The sequence below is a fragment of the Phodopus roborovskii genome, unplaced genomic scaffold, assembly GCF_943737965.1.
Source record: "Phodopus roborovskii unplaced genomic scaffold, PHOROB, whole genome shotgun sequence".
Taxonomy (NCBI): Eukaryota; Metazoa; Chordata; class Mammalia; order Rodentia; family Cricetidae; genus Phodopus; species Phodopus roborovskii.
Genome location: NW_026126480.1, coordinates 53,506,585 through 53,517,991, shown reverse-complemented (window position 1 = coordinate 53,517,991; position 11,407 = coordinate 53,506,585). Strand labels below are relative to the sequence as shown.

The 11,407-nt window shown below is 44.0% G+C and overlaps 1 protein-coding gene across 3 annotated transcripts in view; it reads left to right on the top strand.

Annotated features, from left to right (window-relative positions):
* The first annotated feature begins 440 nt into the window (after nt 1-440).
* Nucleotides 441-11,407, top strand: part of Kdm2a (lysine demethylase 2A) — a 72,144-nt gene continuing 61,177 nt past the window's right edge. The window contains exons 1-2 of one of the 3 annotated variants that reach the window (XM_051193572.1): nt 441-459; nt 3,359-3,465. In XM_051193572.1, the coding sequence (XP_051049529.1) occupies nt 3,424-3,465 (42 nt within the window). In that variant the 5' untranslated portion in view covers nt 441-459; nt 3,359-3,423. Of the gene's footprint in view, nt 460-1,188; nt 1,208-1,977; nt 2,083-3,358; nt 3,466-11,407 lie in introns of those variants that run through there. The other 2 variants (XM_051193571.1, XM_051193570.1) reach the window with 2 other exon arrangements.

Below are 11,407 nucleotides of genomic sequence, written 5' to 3'. Positions count from 1 at the left end.
CTGGGCCTCCGTTCACGCCGCGGCCCTGGGGTTAGGGGCGGCCCGCGCCCCTCTCAGTGGGGGGCGCCCCGACTCGCCGGGGGCGGGGTCACGTCCCACCCGGGCCGCCGAGGGCACCGGCGTTACGGAAACCTGAGCGTGGCCAACAGCAGGGGCTTCCTGGGCCACCTCCCCAGGCGCCTGCGGCCCGCTGTGGGTGCGCTGGCCGCCGCCGCCCCCGAGCCGTCGTGGATCCCACTCTCGCGCACAGCACCTGTGGACGCCCTTGTCAAGCGTCTGGAGCTCCCCCGAGGGAGCCGAGCCCAGGACAGACATGCTACTACTCCCGTTTCCTGCCCCTTCGGAGCGGCCAGGAGTGGGTGAGGCGGAACCGGGTCGCTGCACAGAAGAGCCCCCCGTGCTAAGGGCGGCCAGGCCCTGCAGCGGGGGTGCTGGGGCCTACTCCGGGATGGCGAGCAGGTGGGCCTTGGTCCACCGACCGGCGCGTGAGGGAGGGCGCCCGGCCGGAATACGCCGCTTCTATACGCCCCTTCGGGCTGAGCAGGCCCGAGCGCGGCGCCCGGGTCTAGCCCACTCCCATGGCATGACCCCGGGGACCCCGCGTTGAGGCGGCCAACGGCTGCCCTGGCCCAGGCCGCCTGGCCCTCAGTTGTCTGACTGACTGGCCGCCTAGGGCAGAGGTGCCTGTAGGGGAAGGGGAGATGCTTCCGACTGCTTGTGGGGGGGATGTTGTGTTTTGTGGGGGTCGGGGGTCACAGCCCTCCCTAGAGTGGTGGGGGAGGGCGGCTGGCGCAGCTGGCCGGCGATGGGCGGAGTCATAGGCGAAGTTTTGTGTGTGTGTGTGTGTGTGTGTGTGTGAGAGAGAGAGAGAGACAGACAGAGAGTGAGTGCGTGCGTGCGTGCCCGCCCGCGTGTGCGTGTTGAGTGCGGGTGTGGGGGAGGGAGCTCGCGGAGGAGGCTTGCAGCTTGTGCGCAGGCGCAGGCATCCAGCCGTGCTGGAGACCTGGAAGGAGGCGGGCAGAGAGCGGGGGCGGTAGGCCGGCCAGAGGGCTTGCGGGCTGACGCGAGGTGGGGAGGGCGGGGAACCGCGTCGGCGTCGCGGGGCGCGGGCGATTCGAGGCCGACGCATCCGCGCGTGCGCGCGCCGGCGGTGTGTCCGCGTTAGAGGGGAGTGACGCGTGCGCGTTCACGTGTGTCCCGGAGAGCGGTAAGAAGCGCTGGGAGGCTTGAAGGAGGTGGGGGTGGAGAGACGACGGGGTGGGGAGGGTGAGGAGACGGCGCCTGCGCAGTAAGCTCGGAGGAGCTGTGTGTATGTGAGAATCTGACGGGTTCAAAATGGCGGCGGCTGCTCCAGCGGATCCTCCTGTGTGAGGGAAACAACACCCCTCCCCAGCAGCAGCGGCGGCAGCGGCGGGTCGCAAAGCACCTTTCCAGCTCCTGGGCCTGTCGCAGCTGTTTCTCTCCCGGGCAGCGGGCTCTTCTGGTGGAAGAGCAACGACAGGGGGCCCATCCCCCGGAGTCCCTCCTCTGCGACTGGGGAGTAGCCGGGGGGTGGGGGGGATCGTCCCGCAGCGCGGAGCCCCGGCTTAGGGGAGGACGCAAAGGCAGCCGGGGGCCCCCAGTCAGAGCACTTCGCTGCACCCGCCCCCTCCGCCCCCCGGGGCCGGGGCCCGCGTTCCGGGGGGCCGGGCGGCGCGGGGAGCGTCGGCCGGGTGGATCTCAGCTGATCGGCCGCGTCTTCTGGGCTTCGGAAGCGTCTGTGGTCCGCCGGGGGTACCCGGAGGAGGGTGTTCCTCGCGACCGGGTTGACCCGGGTCTCGGGCTGGTGCTGCTGACCGCCGGCCTGGGGGAGTCGCCGAGTGGTCTTGCTCTCCTCCACTAACGCCTCGGACGCCGAGTCCGTAAAAACAGAAGAGGTGGTTTGATTCAGTAACTGTTTCCTCTTTTTCGGGTCGCTTTGACCCTTCTCTGGATACTGGGTTAATACACAGAAAAACCGAAGACGACGTTAGGGATTTAATTTTTTTTCTTTCTGTTTTTGGATCTTCTCTCTTGGACAAGAACTCAAGAACAAAATCCCCGGTGAGATTTCCCCTCCCCCCTCCCCCGCCCTGGGAAGTTTGGTTCCCTGTCTTATCTAATGACTTGGTGTAAAGTTTTTATTTCTTTGCAAGGGGTGAACCATAGAAACGCCTTTTCCCTTGGGGAGCAGTCGAGATTTGCCGCTTTCCTGTGTCCAGCCGTAGCGGCACTCGTCCAGGGGGTCGAACTGTGTCCCTCGCGACGGAGGCAGAGGAGGGCAATACCACGGACTGCTCTCGCAAACTATGTCATCGGGTCCTCTGAAAGGATTCCGTTAACATGGTCGTAATATATTTAAAGAGAGAAAAACATTTGCATTCCCAATGGAAGCCATTATCCAGGAGAAAGAATATTCAGAGAACTGAAAATCCTTTCTTGGTATTATGGATTGATTGACGCGCCAACCTGTCTTTAATAGGTGTTTTGGTCGTTTGATTTATTATTTACCCATCTAGATCAGATGGTGTTTTTGCCTCCGCATTTAGCAACTCTCAAATTTGTTTCCGAGTTGTACACCTTGTGTTGAAGTGGAGGTAGTTCTGGATAGGCAACAATTGTGCACAGACTTACTAGAAGGATGTGGGGCATTGGTTTGGAGTCTTTTTGTAAAACCTTATTTTTCTTGCCCTCTTTTTATGAAAGTAGCCTGACCTTTTGGCTGGTATTTTGTCATTACTTGTTTGAGAACTCATTTGTTTAGTAATCGGATTAGTTTTGTTCGTATTTTCAACTGGTCATTCATGCTTTAGAAATGAAAGTTCTTGCTTGGTTTGGTAGCCAGCACCTATGATCCCAGCACTTGGAAGCAGAGGCAGTCAGATCTCTCGAGTTTGAGTCGAGCCTGGTCTACATAGAAAAACAACTTAGGCTATGTAGAGAGATCCCATCTCAAAAAAAAAAAAAAAAAAAAAAAAAAAAGTCCTGAGTCTTTATCTCTTTTCTCCATTTATTTATTTATTTCTCTATTTATTTATTTATTTGTTATTGCTAGTGTTGCCAGGAAGGAGAGTTCTGCTAACTACAATCTCATGGGCAGAAACAAACGATGTGGCTTGGTCCTAAGGAACTGATACCAACGTGTCCTTTTCCTTAGGCTTCCTATAGTTGTGATGTGATGATGTGATTAATGTTGACAAGACATGGCACCATTTGCCCAAGAGGGTAAAGGTTCCAAATTCATAGAAAGTATTCTCAGCCTTTAACTTAAGGAAAAGAAAGGATAAATTGGAGAATGAGTTCTTATTTCTGTTCTTTCCTTTGTAATTTGGTTCCTAAGGAGGAAGAAGAGGAAGGCACCCCCAGAGTGGTTTCTTTACAATACTTTCATTTGAAGAGTAAGAGATGGAACCTGAAGAAGAAAGGATTCGGTACAGCCAGAGATTGGTTAGTATTTTCAACTCTCTTCTCTTGCAAGTAATTATTTTAGATGGCTTTTCTTAGAGGAGGGGAGGTATATTATCTTTCTTTTTTCTTTTTTTGTTAAGTAGTTAGAACTTTAATTCATCCTGTTTTGAAATGGAGTTACAGCCTAAACTTTATAGAAATCATTGCAAATATTGAAATCAAAGGTTTTTGTGGATTGCAACTTGACAAATATTAACTTGGAATACTGATATTATAGTAAATTTAATTGAATACGTTATATTAAAATTAAATTTTAGGAGCAAACCAAAAGTTAGTTTTATTCAACATATTAGTGTTACTTGACTATTAAACATTTTTGAGGGGAGGTGTTAATAATTAGCTATGGAGTTTTTTTTTTGGTAAGTTAGCAGTAGTTATTTTAATAAGTTAACAGTTTGGACATTTGGGGATTGATTGAGAACAATACTGGATGCTGATAAAGTTCTGTGTCTTAATATTTTGGAAAGAATTTATGAGACATGTTACTGAAAGAAAATTTTGTCATAGTTTGGAGGGATTAGCTTGTACATGCATTTGGATATTTTTAGTTCTGCTTTCCTCTCAGGGTTTCTCTGTTGGAGTTTAAGAAATTGCTTTTTTTTTTTCCTCCTTAGTCATAGAGACCTTTATTAGTATTATTCACGATGTATTTATTTTGAACATTTGAATTTGTTTGTAGAGTGGGATTGGAGGAGAGCCACAAAATGGTATAGAAATCTGCTAACTGAAAGGCTTAGAATATTAACTGAAGGATTTATGTGGTTTTATTTGGCTCTATGTTTAGACTGTGTTTGGAAAAGTGAGTAAATAGTTCCCTGATCTATTTTTCTGGTGCTCTTCACTCTTAGAGAAAAGGTTATAGCTTTTTTTTTTTTCTTTTCTGAGATACTTTCTCACATTGTAGCCTAGGGTGACCTGGAATTTGTGACAGTCCTCTTTTCTCAACTTCATGAATGCTAGGATTTAAGGTGTGAAACTACCTTGCTTGCTTTCTTTTGGTTTTTTCTTTTGTTAATGTTCTTGTTAAAAAGGTTTGATACAGAAGACTGCTTATACAGAGGACCTGATTTAATTCCCAGTACCACATGGAGACTCACAACTAACTATAACTCAGTTCCAGAGGCTCTGATACCTTCTTCTGTTCACTTGGTATCAAAAAGGCAAAACACTCATAAAAAATAAAATATCTTAATTTTTAATGGTTTGACCTGTATTGGCAAGTATATTTAACATATGTATGTTTTGGTCAGTTATGTTTTAGGGATTTGTTTTATATCCCTAAATCTATACCCCTTTATATGATTTTATGTTGGGTGGTGGCGGCACACACCTTTAATCCCATAGCACTTGGGAGGTAGAGAGGTGGATATCTTGAGTTAGAGATAAGCCTTGGTCTATAAGAGTAAGTTCCAGGACAGCCAGGACTATACAGAGAGGAAAAAAAAAAAAAAATCTATCTTATCTACCTACCTACCCATAAATAAGTATTTGTATAATATATAGGTAAATTTTTTTTCTCCCCCTCCCCAGACAGGACTGGGTTTCTCTTTGTGGTCTTGGCTATCCTGGAACTCACTCTGTAGACCAGGTTAGCTTCAAACTCAGATCCACCTGCTTCTGCCTCTTGAATGCTGGGATTAAAGGCGTGTGTCACCACACCCAGTCAAATATTTGTCTATAAATACTTATAGTTAAAATAAATATGTATGTATGTGTATGTATGTATGTATGTATGCGTACTGCATGCATTCAGATGGCCACAGAAAAGAGCACTGGACCCCTGGAATTTTGTGAGCCACTGTGTGGGTGCAGGTTTGTAGTGATCCTGCTTCTCCCATTATGAGTCTTGGGATTACAGGCACTATACCTGGGGTTTTTGTTTGTTTGTATATTTAGTTTTTCCAGACAGGGTTTTTCTGAATTGCTTTGGAGCCTATCCTGGAACAAGCTCTGTAGACCAGGCTAGCCTTGAATTCACAGAGATCCACCTGCCTCTGCCTGCCGAGTGCTGGGATTAAAGGTGTGTGCCACCAAGCTTGTCTTTTTTCTTGTTCTTAAAGAATTACAGATAAAGATAAAAAAGGTATCACTGTGATAGGAAATATGGCTCATTGTTACTAGCTAATAGCACACATTAGTTGAATGTGCAGTTGATCCTTCATGAGTTCCTAATTCAACCAGCCATGGCCCACTAACACTTGAAAACAGAATGTATCCATGTTGACCATGTACAGACATCTTTGTTAATGATTACAGTGATATGTCATATAATAACATTGAGGACAAACATACTATGTGTATTGTATACCTGTCTCATGAGTTAGTCATGTAGTAAGTTGTCTAGATTGTGTGCTCTGTGATGTTAGCAGAATAGTGAAATTACCCACCTAAAGGTGCATTCTCAGTGTATCTCTGTCTTTAAGTGATGCATAATGATTTGCTAGTTTGTTTTTCAACAGCCTTTAAGCTGGAATCTCTTTTTTTTTTTTTTTTTTTTTTGACAGAATTTCTCTGTCTTGTCCTGACTGTTGCTCTGTAGACCAAGCTGGCCTCACACTCAGATCTGCCTGCACCCTCCCCCACCCATTGAAAGCATGCACCACTACTGCCCAGCTAAGGTGGATTCTATGATTCCCTTTTACAGATTTGGAAACAGGCATAATTAATGCCTTAAGTAATTTCTCCTGGGTTATCTAGCTAAGAAGGTACAGAGCTACAATTCAAAGATGACAGTCTAGTTAAGCTCTACTAAACTGTTCAACTTTGTTGGTGGTACTTTTATGTTTTGCTGATGAATGAATTTCAGGTATTTATCAAATTATCTTTCCAACTTGAGAGATGCATTCAATTAAATGTTTGTTGAGTTCTTATGCTGAGCTAGACACTTAAATTTTCAAATACTGTAGTGTCAGGTACTGCTGAATACTTTTGATAAGTTATGAGGGGTGATGAGATGCTTGTAGACTTGGAATGCTTTTCTAGATTGGGTAGTCAGTGAAAGGTTCTCTGAGAAAATGGCATTTTATATAGAGACTTAAAGCTACTCTTGTGGAATTAGCTAATTCGAAGTCTTAAATAGGAATGAGACAGTATCAGTAACATTTAGCCATGTATACAAGGCTCTTAGGATAGAGTAATATAAATTGTTTGCCTTGGGATTTCTACTTTGGTTCAAACATTAAGCAAATGTATGTACTAGTCATGTTAATTATGGTTATGCAGAGGGCTACAAAGAAATGCAGCACATAGTCAGTGTATATAATAGTGACATAGTGTAGTCTACACTTAGTAATGGGGCTGAGACATCAGAAGACACTTGCTAAGAGTGTTTAAAGTTGAGACCTGAAGCATGGGCGAGAAAGAGGTAACTAGGCAAAATGGAGGAGTGATGTTGCACACGCAAAAAAATCCTGAAGCTGGAAAAGATTTGACATTTTTAAGAAACATTTCAAGCAGTTAAATGCTAACTAACAAGGTCAGTATAACTATAGAGATGTAATTGATGGAGTTAGAATATTGACAAAGTATTGTGGATATGGTGGGAAGACAGGGACTCAACAGATTATGGTATCTTACTGAATTGCAGAAAGGATTGGAATTCTATACTTAGACAAACCCAAGGAGAGTACAGGAATGGATTTGTGATCATTTAGGACAGTGGTGGTTCAAGCAGTATGTTGGTATGGGATTGTTGAGAGCTTATAGGAGATTTAAAGGGAATGATTTGAAAAATACTTAAAGAAAATGTCATAGGCTTTTCATTTTTAGATGTTTTGAGGATGAATGTAAAGGAGGTAGGTGTAGCTGTGGCTCCTAGGTTTTCTCCTATGTGGCTTATAATGTAGTGCATTTATTAAGGTAGGGCACACTTTTTTACCTTCCTTTGTTTTCTGAGACAGTTTCTTTGTGTAGCCCTGGCTGTCCTGGAACTCACTCTGTAGTTCAGGCTGGCCTTGAAATCACGGAGCTCCACCTGCCTCTGCCTCCTAAGTGCTGGGATTAAAGGTGCATGCTTCCATGCCAGGCTCTGTTTTATTTTCAGTAATTGTATATTGAAAGAAACCTCTTAGATCCTTGTTTTCCCTGTGCCTCATGATATCTAACTGAATATAAGATGGAAAATTCAAGTTTTGTCTGTGTAGTATATTCCTGCAGCCAAGTATGATTCTTTTTCATGGCATATACATAGCACGGTACCATTTATATCAACTCTCATATTACTGACAACTGAATACACCAAGGGAAAACTAGAATGTAACACAATTAATTTAATCTGTTCTCTGGTAAAGTGCTTGGTAGTAGTGCTACCAAAGGGAGTGCCATGGAATGATAATTTGTTGTCTTTTGCTTCATTTCTGATCATTAGAGAAGGAGACTGTTCATGTTGTTTGAAGCATTGAGTTACTTTTGCTCTGTTATTATGTTCTTCAGTTTACTGTCATAATTAATTTGGTTACCCTGGTTCCTTGATGCTGGAAAATGGTTTCCCTGTAGAGCAGCAGGCATGACTGAAGTACAAGACATCCTGAAGATATTAATATGGCAGTCTTTTGGTCTTGCAGAGCTGAATGCTAGTCTACCAAGATCTTTCCTTTGTACTTTATCCATTGCGCCACAGAGCCCACCTTCCTGTGTATTTAAAAAGAGAAAATAGTGTCAATTTAACAATAATTTAATCTTTAAATACTTTTCTTAACATGCAAGTATCCTCCTGTTTCTTCAAAGACTACTTGAATTTGTATATGGACTACTAAGGGATTATGCTTACTTAACTTTTTCTCTGGAAAACATTTTACTACTACTGTTATTTTATTTAACTAAAGTCTATCTGTGTATCTATCTATCTATTTTTGCTGGGCTGTGGTGGCCTTTAATCCCAGCACTAGAGAAGGTCTCACTGTTTGGTTTTGGCTGTCCTAGAAATGACTGTGTTGACCAGGCTGGCCAGACTCTGCCTTCTGCTTCATCAGTGCTAGAATTAAAATTGTATATCACTGTGCCTAGTAAGCAATTTTATTTATGTATATATTTTGGGGTTTTCGTTTGTTTTGTTTTGTTTGGAGACAGGGTTTCTCTTTGTAACAGCCCTAGCTCTCCTGGAACTCACTTTATGGGCCAGGCTGTCCTCAAACTCGCAGCAATCCACTTGCCTCTGCCTCCCAAGTGCTGGGTTTAAAAAAGTGCTCCACCAAGCCCAGCTAAGCACTTTATTTATTTTGGTTTTTCGAGGCAGGATTTCTCTGTATTGCTTTGGAGCCTGTCCTGGAACTAGCTGTCCACCAGGCTGACCTCAAACTCAACAGAGATCTGCCTGTCTCTGCCTCCCAGGTGCTGGGATCAAAGGCGTGTGCCACCACCGCTCTGCTAATTTTTATTTTTTTAACAGATACAAAAGAACATACTTGGTAAATTCACAAGAATTGGCATTTTAAAGCACAAGTGTGATGGTACACGCCTTTAATCTCAGCACTGGGGAGGCAGAGACAGAAGCAGGTAGATCTCTAGGAGTTTCAGACCACCTTAGTCTACATAGAGTTTTGGGATAGCCAAGCTAAATAGTGAGAGACCTATCTCAGACAGGCCCCCTAACATCTTAGAGAATGTAATTTAATTATGTGTATGTGCATGTAAATTCAGGAGGCTCACAGATGAGGCTGTCATCCAGAGGCCCCAAATTCCTCTGGAACTGAAGTTACATATGCTTGTGAGCCACTCAACATGGGTGCTGATAAGCAACAATGCTCTTTTTGTTTGTTTTTGTTTTTTTGACACAAGGTTTCTCTGTGGGATAGTCCTGGAACTCACTTTGTAGACCAGGCTAGCCTTGAACTCACTGAGATCTGCCTGCCTCTACCTCCCTAGCGCTGGGATTCAGGCTGCAGAGTGCTCTTAACCTCTGCTTTCTCTCCAGCTCCCAGTAGTTCTGGGATTAATGGCATGCACCATTACCACACCTAGCTGCCTTCTTTTTTTTTTTTTTTTTTTTTAAGATATGAGCCCTCTCAGTCAAGCAGTGGTGGCAAACGCCTTTAATCCCAGCCATTACTTAAGAGGCAGAGGCAAATGGATCTGAGTTCAAGACCAGTTCTATCTACAGGACAGCCAGAGCTTTTATTCAGAGAGACCCTGTCTCAAAAAACTAAAACAAACAAACAGACAAATATAAATGGATTTAAAAAAAAAAAAAAAAAAAAAAGGTAAGAGCTCTCTCAATAGCCCAAGGTGGCCTAAATTCATGGTAATTTTCCTGTCTCAGCTTCCTTGGTGCAGGGATTATAGGCATGAGCCACCATGCCTAAATTCTGCTTCAGTAAACATTTTAAAGAATGTTTCATGTGTATGGTTATGGTATTTTGCCTGTACTTGCTTACAGAGGAGAGTATTAGATACATTGGAACTGGAGTTAACAGCTAGTTGTGTGGAGTTCCTTGGTTCATTACTGCTGTGTTCCAGTTTGACTCAGGATAGCACAGACATAAGTAGGGACTTTTAAAAATGTATTATTAGAATGAACACATGGATTCCATAGAAGGAAATGTTTAGGGAACATTACTTATTTATAATTATTAAAACAACAACAACAACAACAACAACAAAAAAACAAAACAAAAAATCCAGAACCACCTGGAAGGAACCTGAGCCAGATTTGCTGGGTCCCCATTTCCAGAATTTCTGATTTAGTCTGGTATCTGGCACAAGATTTGAAGAGTCTATTTCTACCTATTTTCAAGATAATGGGGTCAGGGACCACATACTGAAAACAACTGGGTATAATGTCACATACTTGTAGTCCTAGCCCCTGGGAGGAGATTGAGGCCAAAGGACAAGATTTGAGGCCTCTTAAGGCCATATGAGAATGTGGGAAGACTGTGGGGAGGAAGAGAAAAAGAAGGGAATTTTAAAAAAACAAGAGTCAGTTAAATGGTTCAACAGATACTTGCCACCAAAGCCTCATAACCTAAGTTCCATCTGATGTCTTATGAGGCAAGCCTATATTCATTATAATACAAATCTCAAAAGTCCTGGAACAGGAGCTGGAGAGATGGCTCAGTGGTTAAGAACTCTAGCTTGTCTTAACGAGGTCCTGAGTTCAATTCCCAGCTACCATGTGATGGCTAACAACCATCTGTAATGAGATTTGATGCTGTCTTCTGGCCTGAAGGCATACATGCAGACACAACACTGTATACATAATAAATTTTTTAAAAAGTAGAAAAAAAAGTTGGGAACGGAGCATATACTTGAGATGAAAGCCTGAGGAACAGGTGTTCAAAGGGCATTCTTGACTACATAGTGATTTCAAGGCTAGCGTGGGCTATATGAAACCCTGACTCAAAAAAAAAAAAAAAAATTAAAGTGTTTTTGTTGGTTTTCTTATTTTACTGGTTATGTTTTTATATATTATTTTTGTTGTTGTTGTTTGCTTTTCCAGACAGGATTTCTCTGTGTAGCTTTGGATTCTGTTCTGGAATTCACTCTGTCAACCAGGCTGGCCTTGGAATCACAGAGATCCACCACTGCCTCTGTTTTTCAAGTGCTGGGATTAAAGACATGTACAACTGCTACCCCGTTTGCTTCTTTTTAGTTTACTTTTTAAATTCCCCCCCCCCAAGGACAGGGTTTCTCTGTGTAACAGTCATTGTTGTCCTGAAACTCAGAGATCTGCCTGCCTATGCCTCCTGAGTGCTGGGTTTAAAGAAAGGTATGGGGCATTTCTCCCTCCCTCCCTTTCTTCCTTCCCTCCCTTCCTTCCATCCTTCCCTTGCCCTCCCTTCTTTTTCTTTCTGTTTTTTGAGACAGGGTTTCTCTGTGTGGCTTTGGAGCCTGTCCAGGAACTAGCTCTTCATACATATTTACTTGACTCTTTGTTCTATTTACTTCTAGTTCTTTCCTCACACTGCTTGTATACCCTTGTTCTAGT